The 13,932-nt window shown below is 34.1% G+C and overlaps 2 protein-coding genes across 8 annotated transcripts; one reads left to right on the top strand and one right to left on the bottom strand.

Moving 5' to 3' along the window:
* The first annotated feature begins 206 nt into the window (after positions 1–206).
* On the top strand, positions 207–7,214 carry LOC110785413 (transcription factor bHLH153). 7 transcript variants are annotated; one of them, XM_021989849.2, is made up of 6 exons: positions 207–637; positions 4,497–4,604; positions 4,792–4,857; positions 4,992–5,057; positions 5,964–6,011; positions 6,690–7,214. In XM_021989849.2, the coding sequence occupies exons 1-6, from the start codon at positions 617–619 to the stop codon at positions 6,822–6,824; spliced, it is 444 nt and encodes a 147-aa protein (XP_021845541.1). In that variant the 5' UTR covers positions 207–616; the 3' UTR covers positions 6,825–7,214. The 7 variants fall into 7 exon arrangements, with proteins under 7 accessions (XP_021845541.1, XP_021845544.1, XP_021845543.1 ...); XM_021989852.2 differs by having other exon boundaries at positions 208–637; positions 4,490–4,604; XM_021989851.2 differs by having other exon boundaries at positions 215–637; positions 4,487–4,604.
* A 3,897-nt stretch (positions 7,215–11,111) lies between these two features.
* LOC110785411 (protein IRX15-LIKE) lies at positions 11,112–13,196 on the bottom strand. Its single transcript, XM_021989848.2, has 2 exons — positions 12,652–13,196; positions 11,112–11,844 (listed from the first exon to the last, which is right to left on the bottom strand). The coding sequence occupies exons 1-2, from the start codon at positions 13,137–13,139 to the stop codon at positions 11,346–11,348; spliced, it is 987 nt and encodes a 328-aa protein (XP_021845540.1). The 5' UTR covers positions 13,140–13,196; the 3' UTR covers positions 11,112–11,345.
* Positions 13,197–13,932: the final 736 nt, after the last annotated feature.

The raw sequence follows: 13,932 nt of genomic DNA on the forward strand, positions 1-13,932 counted from the left end.
GTCGAATAGAATAAGGCTTTAGTCAAAATCACATGACTTCACCATTCCATACCAAGAGTTTTTTTTATTAAAAGTATACGGAGTAAAATTTATTTAATATTATTTTTAATCAATCAATTCCTCATAACCACTTTACATGGTTGGAAATTAGCTGTCATTTATCCACAAAATTCCCTTTTCTCTTCCTTTTCTTTTTTCTTAATTTTTGTTTTTTAACTTACTATAAAAGCTACTCCCACTAAACCCAAAACCTTCCCAATTTTTCTTTCTTCCTATAAATCTCATCAAAAAAAAAATCTCAAAAACCCAATTTTTTTAACTAATTAAATTTATCAAATTACTCATAATTTTACTTATTTTCTCCCATTTTAATTAATTTGGGTGGAACCCAGAAATCTAAAACTTGGAAAAAAAAACTCAAAAGTTAGTTTATTTTGGGCAATAAATTCCGAAGAGTTAACTGAAAAAAGGTTTCGAACTTTAATTTGTAGGCTTGAGTTATTGCTACAACTTTGTAGCTCACCTAATTCTTTTGGTTTATTTGGCGGTTTTTATGCCCTGTTTTTAAAGAAGAAATTGAGAGCAAATTCAAGAAACTCAAACAGAAGTTTTTGAAATGCAGACTCTGGTTTTCTCTGTAAGTTCTTTTCTTTTAATCATCTATCTCGCTATTATTATGTTTCGAGCCTCGATTTCTTTATTATGGTTTATGTGAGTTAATAAGGGTATTGGATATTCGTCTCATGCATATTAATGAAGTACTACATGTTCCTTTTTTTTCCTTTGTAATTAATTAATGGAAAATTTCTGAATTAATTAATAATAATAAAATGAAAATGAAAATGAAAATGAAAATGAAAATGAAAATGAGTTTGGTTTTTTACTTTTATGTACTTGTAATATATTTGCTATGATGTCCGAGATCATATCTGCATGACAAGTGAATCTTTTCTTACACATGTGATCGAATTCCTGTTTTTTCGGGATCAATACTCAATAGTCACATATTCTAATCTAATCGGTACGAGTATTATTCTGAATTGAACATCACTATTACTCCCTCTTTATTTATTTAAGAGATATACTTGGCCGAATACGCGTATTAAGAAAAAGAATTGAATGAAATAAAGTAATAAAATAATTGTGGTTGAGTAGATATTTTAATAAGAAAAACAAGTGGGGACCATGTCATTTTAGGGAGTGGAGGTGGGAGTGAGGTGTAGATATATTATTTAATTAGATGGTTGGGTTGATAAGTTACTAAAAATGGCAAATGTATCTCTTAAATAAATACGGTCGAAAAATACAAGTGTATCCCTTAAATAAATACAGAGAAAGTATTTTCGTACCTAAATAATGGTTTTGGATCCTCTAGAGTTCTAAAATAACTCGTAGAGTTTGAGCATATCAACCATTGAATGAAAAATCAATGGTTCATATATTATTTTTTTTAAATTTCCCTTATATTTTCTCATCAACATGAGCCATTGATTTTAAAATGTATGGTTTAGATACAACTCTACCTTGTAGAGTTTTATTAAAACTCTAGAGGATCCGGACTCCTAAATAATAAGTCGCATTTGATTGAAGATCGTTTTAAGGAAATGAATTAAAACTTAAAAGACATGAAAATGGTTTATAATTGAGCTTTGAAGCATGCATGTAATTATTTATGGGAGTATAGTTAATAGTATGAACTTGTGTGTAAGGAGAATAGTACTCGCAGCGATAATTATTACCCTACTTTTTTCCACATTCATTCTTTGACCATTGTTGCCCATCAATATGCCAAAACAGTCATCAAATTGTGGGACCCACTAATTTGGTGATGTTTTTGGATTACATTCATCTTAGGAAACTGTTAGGATAGGTGGTCTGGTGTAGATCCTCTAACAATATGCACTTGTAGTTGTGATTGCACTTGGAGTTATTGATATTTTTGTTTTTTGGGACTTATTGGCGGAAAACTTTTTCAATGATAAATGATTTCCCATTGAATACATTTTTCAAGGAAAAACAAAATTCCAAAATAATTCTCCTTTGTTTGGTAACTTTGGTTACTTACAAACAAATTTATAGAAAAAAATGAAAACAAGAGTGGATGGGTGAGGATTCATGGGAATGGAGAAGTTGAGGTAAAAGATGCAAAGTTAAAAAAGGTGATTTCCGCCCTTTAGAGAGTTGTTGGAAATTGTTTTACACCACTTGTCATAACAAACAACATACAAACGTAAAATGATTGAAAAGGAAAAATTATCTTCCAAGAAAACGTTTTACACCAAACCAAACAATCCCTTGAAAGCACAACCCAAGCAAGGTGGGACGGCGAGGTGGGAATCATCGGTAGTGATTGAGGTAGATGACCGAATTCGTAATTTCATTGATTTGGTACTACTCACCAGAGACAGAGTTGGTGCTCTTATAACCTTAGTTTTCTTGTGATGATAAAGGTCGCAAGTTGCGACAACATTTAGTTGTCGCAATCTTACGTGTCAGAGTTTAATTGGTACATATATGCGCCACTTAGGTTATGAGTCCTCATAATATTTTTACTATCAATGCAATATTTTTACTATGAAAATATGTAAATAAGGTAGTCGATATAAAGAAGGAAATAAATTAGAATATTAAGATTTTCCTACTTTTTTTGAAACATGTATAATATGATATTTAAGTTAAATATTTTAGTTTCCAATTTAAATCATGACACATAATCATGCCATATCATCATTGTGACACAGCTTAAAGGTCGCATGTTGCGACCTTTATCATTTTCGCTCTTTTAATATACATGCATGACTATAATAAACCCATTTAACAGTGAACTGAAATTCCTTGCTATAATTTTGTTTTTCAGCACATTATAGTAGTGAGTTTGAGTTTGTTATCTGCATACTTTAGGTTTCATTGATTGTTCTTGGAAGTTTCTGATAGGTCCTTGATGGGAGGTTTTAGTGGTCCTGAACTCGAACTAGAACTAAACAAGAGTATATAGCCAATAACAGCTGATTCATAATTTTATCCAATTAGCATATCTTATAGGACATCAATGTAGTAGTTTTGAGCACGGATTAGGACAATCAAGTACGTAAACAAATGTTCTTGTTTTTTTAAAAATATGGTTGAGACGCGTTTATTGTCGTTTGCATAGTCATGATGGATATCTACAACTTAATTAATTGTCTGCTTTTATGTGTTAATATTGTAAAGAATTAGTTGAGGTTTGTCTTGAATACTAACCGCAAAAGAGGAAATGTGTTTGGTTGATTTTGTGTCCCTGCTTACTAATTGTTATCATTGTCGATATATGAGTCCATACAATTAATATTCTTTGTATGTATTAGGATTTGTTAATCCACAGTAATCAATATATCATTAGGTGGTGTCAGCAAATTTGCTGAAGTTGATCTTTGACTAGATTGCTTTGTTCCTAGTTCATTGTATATTAATATATAATATGAGCCACTGTATTATTATATGTATCGGTTAGCATGGTTTTGTCATAATGGATTATCATGACTCGTGTGAAGACATTTTGCAAATAAAAATATGCAAGTAAGAATGGCTGCATTCTGCCTAAAACGATTCCTATGTCATTTTTGTTTTTTAAATAGGCAATTGTACGTTTTACTTCTGAGATGCTGTTCTGGGTCGTGAATTTTGTGGATGTTCTATATATTCGATGTTTGTAAACATGGAATGCTTGCAGTTTGAGCATACGAGATCTCGTGATCACTTGATTACGGATAACATGGTAGATTGGTAGTAGTTGTAGCCTGTTAAATGAACTCTCTTAAAAAAATAATCCCTATGTGTGTTGATTTAATCAATCCCGTGGTATATTATTCTGCTTTGCTCTTGATTCTACATATGGCATGCTTGGTTAATGTGCTCCTTCAAGTAGTTATTTAATATATAGCTGAACTAACTTGTGTTACGCGTAATCTAGGAAGTTAATTAAAATATGGAGAATGCTGAAAATTTCTTAGATACAGTCCTGATTGTTTATTTGGAGTATTTGTGTGATGAAGCATGCATGACTTGGTCCATGTACTCTGATCACTCATAATCACATTAAAAAATGTATGTTTGAGTTGAGGTAGTGATTTTGCTTCTTTCCGAATTCCGATGAATAAGTTTTGAGTACCTTTTGTTATTCTGCCTTTTCTTATTGGAGCTACCTATGGTTTCTGGACTAGGTATCATATATGCATATATTGAGTATTACTCCATTTGTTATTGAATTTTTCGAATAAGGATTTATTAGTAATTGCATTGGTATACAACGTCAACTAATAATTTATATTTGTATTTTAGAGTGTGAATTTTCATTGAATTGGTATTTTAAAGTGACAGATACGGAGTAGTTTATTACTCCGTAACATGTTGTGGCAAGTAAATAAATGTTTACAATGCGATATATGCCTGTTTATCCGCGTACTTCTGTTGTACTGATTAATGTCATTATTGTATATGCTTGTGCTAGGAGAGTTTAGAGCAGTGAAATGACCGAACTTAAAAGAACTGTTAGGCCTATTGATCAGGACAATTTCACATCAATTGAAGCCAAGCGACAAAAGGTTGATCTATCAATGTCTAGCAAGGTTTGTTCTTGATGTTCATATTCACACACTTTCTCATGTGTTTAATTTTGACAATTATGCTATAGAACCTATATAATGTTTTTAATTTTTCCTGCATTTAGTGTTTTTGGGTTAGCTTTGGTGGGCTGTGGAGGGAAAACTGGTTAGCTTAATTATGTAGCATTTAAAAAATGATTTATTGATGCAGGAAAGAAAAGAGAAACTTGGTGAAAAGATAACAACACTTCAACAGCTTGTTTCCCCGTATGGCAAGGTATGGGCACCATGTTGGTGTTCCTTCTTTTTTGGGGCCGGGAGGCGGTGGAGAGCATTTGTATGTAAGAGTTGTTGTAGTAAGAATGTTTTTTCTAATTTTTCTTATATTTTCTGTGTAAATTTGTGATGCAGACTGATACAGCTTCTGTCCTGTTTGAGGCGATGGAATACATCAGATTCCTGCATGAGCAAGTGAAGGTATGCCATTCTTCTCTGTTCTGTAAGGTGTTTATGATGATATTATGTTCCTGATTAAGAAATCAAGATCAGTCATTTCTGTTTTTTTAGTTGGGTACACCTTTTTCTTCTGTTTTACAACTCAAGAGATCATGCTATTTTGTTCCTGATTAAGAAAGGAATACAATATACTAGTTTTTTTAATAGTTTTTATATTTGTAAGTTGTAACTTGTAAGATGGGTTGAGTCAACTTATCTATCACTAACATTGCCTTAAGGCGTTGGGGAATTGATCTTAATTTTGTTGGAGTACATGAGTCATGATAAGATGTCCATTTCCGATGGAGCCTAAGATTCATTTGTTCTTTTGGTTGTGGATGTAATGGACTAAACCAAAATGGCTCTAAAAACCTCTTCGCTTCCTTTCCATGAAGTAGAAGATGGTCGTCCCATTATCGCTTTTGGGTCAATTGAAAACAACCTCTCTGCAATTCCAGGGGTAAGGTTGTGTACGTCCGACCCCCCTTACCCCGCTTCTTGCGGGAGCCTCTTTGAGGCAATGGGGTAATGATAATGAATGAATGAACATGAGTCATGATAACCCCTTCTCTGAGTTGGTGGAAATAATATTAATACCTCTATTACTCAGGAAAACCGCAAATGTCAAATGTATGTTGGATATATAAGTATAATACTTTTACTATTGAGGTTGTAATCTCGTTTCCTATCGTGGTTATGATTTAATCATCCGTCAAAATTACATCACTAAACATACAACTCTACGTTGAAATTTTGTTTGATTTGTATGAGAATGTTTTGTTTAATGGAGCAACATTTCGGAGAAAGCTCTTGTTGTCAACTACATGAACTTTCCCACATATTATTGATTCATGCTCCTCTGACATAAGGTTATGTTGGTACTTGTAGGTTTTGAGTGCTCCATACCTCCACAATACACCAGTAACTAATATAGAGGTGAGTACCCATGTAAATGTTTACTCATATTATTTAATTATTTATACTGGTGAATTCTTTTTCTGGGGTATATTATTGTCATCCTCCACAAGTAGAGTAGAGTAGAGTAGAGTAGAGTAGAGTAGAGTAGAGTGAGTTCTATCATAGGCATATATTATGTATGCAGTTGGAAGAGGATATTAGCTTTTCTTCTCTGGCTCGGCTCATACATCTGGTTTTGTTGTGTTTGCTGATATACAACTAGAAAAGTGTTATTTTCTGGGAAAAAAATCAAAATTTGACATACAGTTTATCTGATCTGATATGTTTCAGAACCAAACAGAATTGTTTTTCTGGTCGAGTGAGAGCTGAGTATGAGAATTGAGAACTAGTTTGGTGGTTAAGACAGTATACTATTTTGATGAATTTCAAGTCTTGAGTGAATAATAATATTGTTGAAAGTTGCTAGTCATTATTGAATGAATATTAACATCTCAAACTTTTGACTATGTGTAGTTACTCGGGTACCTGCTTGTTGACTTCCTTGGCATATAATTTAATTTAAAAGTGGGGTACTTGACATAGAATTCTAGTTTGTCCTGTTACCGGATGCTTAAAGTGAATACTGAATACTGAATACTGAATACTGAATACTGAATACTGAATACTGATTGGTAGATTCTGTATTGATATTTTGAGTTTCAGGAAGCAGTACATTATAACTTAAGAAGCAAAGGATTGTGTCTTGTACCAATAGAGTGTACTGCTGGATTGGCTGGTAGCAATGGTGCAGATATTTGGGCACCCATTAAAACCGGATCCCCAAGATTCTAGTATCCACAAATATACGTGCTGTTTAACGACCAATTACTACCCCTACTTGCAATGCTAATCATCTTTCAGAATTCAGATTATATAATGCAACGGCTCGGAAACTAAACGTTTTGCAGCTTTAGTTCTCGCCCGATTCACGCTCTCCAGCTTCTTTTTTTACTGTACAACAGTCCTGGACCAAAGTGGAGAAGCAACACTTGCGGCCTCGTAATCTTTTATGTTACTAGGTTAATGTAATGGGATTATTGTAAGAATTCTATATAAAAAGGTTTGTTGATGGCCTGATATAACCTGTGCAGATGAATTGGAAAACCTTTGGGATTTCACTTAAAATACCCGGTTAAAGGTTTCACCTTGAATAATAAATATACGGAACATAATTATGGTTTATGTTAGTGCTTCTATATTCTGATATAGTAATTCAATTAACATAAAAGTGGAATTAATCAAGTGTGCTTGTATATTGTTGTGGTATATTAGGTGGATGTTTACTACTCCGTAGTTTAGTTTCTTCAAGTCAAGTCTTGGGGCCGGTCTTACCTTTGAGATCAAATCCCTTTTATATGATTTGGCCTTTGACGCTATCTCTACTACTTAGAGATGGTTAATGAAGATGTGTCCCTAATGTGTGACCGAGAAACAGTATGTTGTTTCTTGGGCTGCGTTTGCTACTCAGCGGTTTGAGCTAAAACTAGAGGATTCAGCCAAGTTAGAGGATTTGACCATTGAAATCCGCTGATTGCATCTGTTTGGTAAGTAGCGTTTTTGGTTAGTTGATTCGCCCAAATCCCCTAAATTGGAGACGCTGCTCATCCCAGCGTTTAGCAAATAGAGGTTTCAATATATGCCCAACACTAAAAAAACCGCCCAATTTCCCATTTCCCTCAAGGAAATACCAGTTAATTTCCCTAAAAAAATATGCAAAATTGATTTCTCTTAAAAAACACACATATCAGATTAATTTCCCTAAATAAGACGAGTACCAAATTTCTCATTGTCAGGCATCTCCAATTCCCACACGGAATGGGAAAAACTCAGTATAAAAATTATTACAATTAAAAATGATAACTCAAATGATTAGATAAATTGAGGGGGAAAAAAGTAACCAGCGTAATATTGCTTCATCTACCTCAGCTCTATGTTGCATGTTGATTCAATTCATGATCGGTCATATGGAGGAGGACCAGGATGACAATGGCAGATAGTACTAGGGTTAAAAATGACGATACAATGTAGTGCTAACAAAGTGGTCGTAGAAAGTGATTGTCTGCAAGTCGTTAATTTGGTGAACGGGAAGCAAGAAGATGGCTCATATTTGGGTATGATTATTAGAGAAATACGAATTATTAGTAGTTATTTTGATTCTATTTTGTTTGCTCATGTTTTTAGAGAAGCCAATTTAGTGGCTCATACTATGGCTCATCTTAGCCCACTCGAGTTCACTACACGAGTGTGGATAGGAGGTTGTCCAAGTATCGTAGAGGATGTCTTAGCAGCTGATTTTTGTTTAATTAATAATAGAAACTAACGGCCAAAGCCGTTTTCCCTCAAAAAAAAAAAAAAGGATGACAATGGCAGATGGAGGAACTAAAGAGCTAAAAGGAACTTTTTGAAGAAAATGAGAAAACAAATAAACAATAAAAGGGGGTCTGGTAGTTTGTGTGAAGAGTGAACTTGACTAGGAATATGGGCTTAGGAATGAGGGTATCATTTTTTTAATTTTCCTTTTTGCATTATTAATTTGTAATAATAGTGATATTAATGTTCCAAAAAAATTGGTGTATGTGTCTCGTAGAGGCTGTGCATCAATGCATGTGGATCTTAAGGATTTATTTTTATTTATTTGTTAAGATTTATAGTATTTTCACATCTTATTAAGAGGAAAATGTTAAACAAATAAGAAACTAATATACAAGTATATTAGTATATGTATTTATACCATTTTGTAAATTCAAATAAAAAAATTATTCTTATTCATGAAAAATACATAATGTCCTTATTAGTCATTTTACACAATCAAACAGCTATTGCAATCCGTTATTTACCAAACACTTTTATGTAATCAGCTAATACAATCAGTTAGTCAAACAAGCTAATACGAAACCGCTAGTCAAATCAGTTAATATAATCCGCTACAACATGAAACACCTAGTCGAGTGGATTCAGACGTCGTCTCCTCACCGACAGGTGAAGAGGAGACGACGGGTAGTGACGAGAGTGAGACAAGGAAGTGTGTGGAGGATACGGAGTTAGGAAGGGGGAAGCGTGCGAAGTTTCCGTAACCTTCGTCGACACATACGACGCGCTTCCCCCTTCCTAACTCCGTATCCTCCCCACACTGCCAAGTGTCACTCTCATCACTACCCGTCGTCTCATCGACACATGTCGTTGGTGAGACGACGTTTGATTCCACTCGACTGGGTGTATCATGTTGTTGCTCCTCCCTCACAAGCGACGACACCCCTTCGTCGACTGGGTGTTTTGTATCGACCGATGGCAGGTCTGACGTGTGAGTTGAAGTGGTTGAAACAACTACTACGCGACTTGGGGGTGACACACGACCAAGGCATGAGGATGTATTGCGACAGTCAGTCTGCGTTGCATATTGCACAGAATCCGGTGTTCCATGAAAGGACAAAACACATCGAGTCAGATTGTCATTTTATTCGAGATGCAATCAAGGAAGGGATCATCAGTCCGTCGTACGTGTCGACGAAGGTTCAGTTAGCAGATATTTTCACCAAAGCGTTGGGGAAAGCGCAATTTGAGTTTTTTCCGAACAAGATGGGCATTCGAGATCTACATGCTCCACCTTGAGGGGGGATGTTAAGATATTAGATATTATTCTGTGAATATTCTGTAGAGTCCTAACTATGGTATGCTACCTAATGTGTACCTAGGGTTTAGGTAACTAAGTTGTACTATATATACGTGTGTGATTAATGAGAATGATACGAGATTACATAATATTTGACAAAATACCATTGATAATTTGGCAGTATATTTGGTACTCTATAAATTAGAATATGTTATCATCATGTAATACAAATATGCACTATACTTTTAATCCTAGAAATTTGGTTGAATATATACCTCAAGAGGTGATGAAGGGTAAATCCTTAAAAGTGTACCAAATGTATATCCATCCTTAAGTATATTTTTGTTTTTGTTAGAGAGTATCTCATTCAGTAATGTAGAGCCTACTAGACTCCAACTAATTCAGATGTGCGTTTAGCCGAGCCTCAAACTTCCCTAAGAAATGTTGTTGTGTCTTCAATCTCGTACACAAGATTTTTGGTAAAAATTTGAACAACTCCCATACCTTCTGATCCGAACACTTCTCGAACCGTGAGTATGATTATCCAATTCTCTAGATTGAGTTAACTTAAAAGTAGATAATAAGTTAGGAAAGTATTGTTGTTGATGAGGAGGACCTTGCAACTACTTGGAAAGTGTCAATAAGTCAAGGTTTTGCTGGTTTCAAGTACACATCTATGTTTGGTTCCTTCACTTTGCCGTTACAACAAAACAATCTTATTAAGTCATGCTATTTTTATTTTCCAGCATTTCTGTATTTGATAATTATCTATTTTTATTTAATGTTAACTGAAAATTCTAATCACTGATTGAATTAATTGACTTTCTTCTTGTTACTATCACGTTTGAGTCCTAATTATGACAACTTAATTGGCCCCTTTTTTTTTTTTGGTGCGAATGAGTCATGTGGGCATTACAAGCTACAAATGTGAATGAAGGAATCGAACATGTGAGTGTGTAACTTATCGTACACATTATCTCAATCTTTGCCGGTAGGCCAAAACTTCATTCGAAAAGAATTACCAGTACTAGTGCAGCAGTGCATTAGGTTAACATAATTGGTGAAACAATACCATAAATTCATTTTTTAAGCAATACAACAATCGTACGCTGTTGCTAGTTAGGCTCAAAGCAACGATCGCACAAAAAAAGTCGACATCTTACCCGTGAGAAATACTAGCTATTTTAGCTTTATCTTTTGAGTTCAACTAACTCAGTGGGTAAAGTCTTTAAAAGATGGTACTTCGTATTCAATACAATGATTAAATCCCGTCTAAATACCATTTAACGACTTGTCCTTTGTGACTCTCTCTACGCCCAACAACAACAACAACAGCAAAAATCTGAAGGTTTACCGATGTAAATAATAACCGCATACCGCTATGATGCTAGCATATTAGATTTGGGATCAAATCTCAGTTTGTTGTTTTTATGGCTTCTTGTAGACAACATCCATGCAAGAAACACAATAATCAACAAAATCAAATTTAAAATTTTTGCAAGCCCTTTGTTTAGGGGAAAATTGTTCATAAATAAGAACAAATATTAATCTAATCCTTAGGGCCGGGGCCAAATTGCATGATCAAACCGTTTACATTTTCACTAAACATCCAAGATTTACATGTGAAATCTCTTGAAAAAAAAAAAAAACAAATCAACCCAATTTAATTATGAACCTCATAAAAAAAAATGAAGAAAAAAGAACTAGGAAGATTTCTTAGAATGGCAAAAGTCAAAACAGTTTTCATCCATCCTCTCCAACACAAAATGAGCAAGCATCCCATTATTTTCAACCAAATTTTCCTTACACAAAAACTCCTCACTTGAAACCCTTTGAGGATCCAAGTTATAATCATGCACAAAAATATGTGTCTTCCCACTCTTGGCCGTGGCAGCCTTCTTGTTTCTTGCCAACACGGCGGAGGTGAAGATCGTCGACATCCTCCCCGGGGCGGAGTCCCAATGACCTCGAGGGCCGTCGACTAGGATTACATCCCAGTCGATGTCGTAAATTTGGTTTGGCAAGTCATTGATGCCTAATTTGCACTCAGAAAATAGCAAGTTTTGTACTGGTTTACACTCATTTTGAGCTTGTTCTTTTACGGAGGATATCAACTCTTTGTACTCGCTTTGCTTTGTTGTGTATTGTGTGTCGTACGCTTCGATTTCTGGGTGTTTTTCCTCTATATATGCTGCATAATACCTGCCATTCCGTCGTTATTCATTTACACGTACAATTTTTGTGAATCATATATAAGCTAATTTAGTTTCTTTCTTTTTGTTCTTTACACTTTACCTGTCTATTATTAACATGACTCAACTACGGTCTACGGAGTATGTCACATTGTCACGAAAAAAAGTAAGTAACGCAAATAATATAACATATAAGCCTCATTAGCATACTCGTTTTCGACTAATTAAGAAGTTAATTGTACGTTTAACCTTTAATATTGAAGGGAAATTGTACGTTTAATCTAGACATACATGATTTATGCATGCAGTACTACCCGTTTCAAAATGATCTTTATACTCTACACTTTTCGTTTAAGTCTATGATTCTTACATTGTACTTTATTCTATTTTGAACTTGAAAGTTTTTGAATGAAAAATTTTATTACTAAAAAGTAGATAACTTTTACATATATAAGGGTAACTTTTAAACATTTTACGTCAACTTTAATTTCGGCAATATTTATCGTACACCCCATGTAAATAAGAATTTGTGTAATTTATTATATACACCCAACTCTTCACACACTTTCACTATTTTTGTCTTAATATTTGTGCAAATAGTAACCATAAAGATAATTTTAAAACGAATGTATAATATTATAAGATGTATGTAGTATGTACTAGGTATAGTATAAAAAAAAAAGTCAATTTATATTAGATTTTGAAAAATGGAAAAAAAAACTGAAAACTATATTTTCTTATGGTTTTCGCATTTGGTTTTTAGTTTCGTAAAAATAAAAAATTGAAAACAAAAAATGACAATGAATGAGTTAGTTACCTGTTCTCGTCGATGAAAACGGTTCTACCAAGGCTGTTAAGAGACCGCCATAACAAAGTTTCATGTGTGAGACCAAAAACAAGAAAATTGCAAGGAGAAGGACACCTTCGTAGTACATCAGATATGGACTTAGTATCCGAAAGGTCCATTTTGGCAGTAGTATTAGCATTAGAGGAGTAGTGTAGAAGCGTGTTCACCACATTCTTTGGTAAAGCATTCGTGTGCACTCCACCCAACACGGCCGCAGAAGAAGCGACACCACCAACGGAGGTGGTGGAGGAAGTCGAGTTCGAGGAGGGCGACAACGAGTCACGAGTGTAGATGAGTGTGAGGAGAAAAATTAGGGTGAATAGAGTGATCAAGGCTAAGAACCATAGTCTATTTGAGCTACCTTGTTTAAGAATGTAGGGGTGTAGGAGGATTAGTTTTGTGTTGTTTGTGTTGTTGTTCTTCATTTTTGCATGCAAAGAATTGAAAGATAGGAACATAATAATAAGAATAATAGTAGATGGAATTATTGTGTTTCTATTTATTTTTGGGAAATGGTGAAAGGATTAAGGGTATAAATAAAGGAGAAAAAAGGTAGGAAGTTTGTCATAAATAAAATATTATTTTAGGGGGGTTGGAGAAACTTGGAGTGGAAAAGATGGGTAAGAGAGCTAGAAAATGAATGTGACATTTTAATGGAATGTGAATTGTTTATAATAGTGGTTGATTGATTAATTAATTATGTTCAAAGCCAATTCTAATTGACCACGTTGAACTATTTGTAGTTAATGATGTGGATTCTTTACGGTAGAAGAAAATCAGCGTCTACTCTATTTATTGTTGATGTACCAATAATGTCTTGGTTTAGCGGTTAAAATCGAGTATAAGTGTACAGTAATTAATCACAAATTCGGATCACTATCCCTTTATTTGTAATTTATAATTTCCTTCTGGCTCAATCACGCAAAAAGTAAAATTATTATCATCGATTTAATTTGTTTTGTTTATTCCCTCTAAAAAAAATATTGTTTTATTTGTACATTATCCATCTACTATATATCATCCTTGTAGTGATTTGTGAATGATGTTGTTCGGTTTGGGATGTGATTCCGGTCATCCGGTGTTGCTCTCTCTGATTTTAGGTCAATGTATGCTTGCTGATTTAGGAGAGGGAGTTGCAGGTGAAGCTTAAAAATGTTGGCACTCTATTTTATAAATCGTCATCATATTACTAATACTCCGTAGTAAATTGGTGGATTTTCTCTCAATACTCGGATTTTAACACATCTATGT

The sequence above is a fragment of the Spinacia oleracea genome, chromosome 3 (assembly GCF_020520425.1).
Source record: "Spinacia oleracea cultivar Varoflay chromosome 3, BTI_SOV_V1, whole genome shotgun sequence".
NCBI lineage: Eukaryota > Viridiplantae > Streptophyta > Magnoliopsida > Caryophyllales > Amaranthaceae > Spinacia > Spinacia oleracea.

Excerpts from the sequence above, each read along its gene's own strand:
- LOC110785411 (XM_021989848.2), bottom strand. The coding sequence starts at position 13,139 with ATGTTCCTATCTTTCAATTCTTTGCATGCAAAAATGAAGAACAACAAC. Across the intron at positions 11,845-12,651 it reads GTTTTCATCGACGAGAACAG|GTATTATGCAGCATATATAG; the intron begins GTAACTAACTCA and ends ACGGAATGGCAG.
- LOC110785413 (XM_056839363.1), top strand. The coding sequence starts at position 2,236 with ATGATTGAAAAGGAAAAATTATCTTCCAAGAAAACGTTTTACACCAAA. Across the intron at positions 4,605-4,791 it reads ATCTATCAATGTCTAGCAAG|GAAAGAAAAGAGAAACTTGG; the intron begins GTTTGTTCTTGA and ends TTATTGATGCAG. Across the intron at positions 6,012-6,689 it reads CACCAGTAACTAATATAGAG|TTTCAGGAAGCAGTACATTA; the intron begins GTGAGTACCCAT and ends TGATATTTTGAG.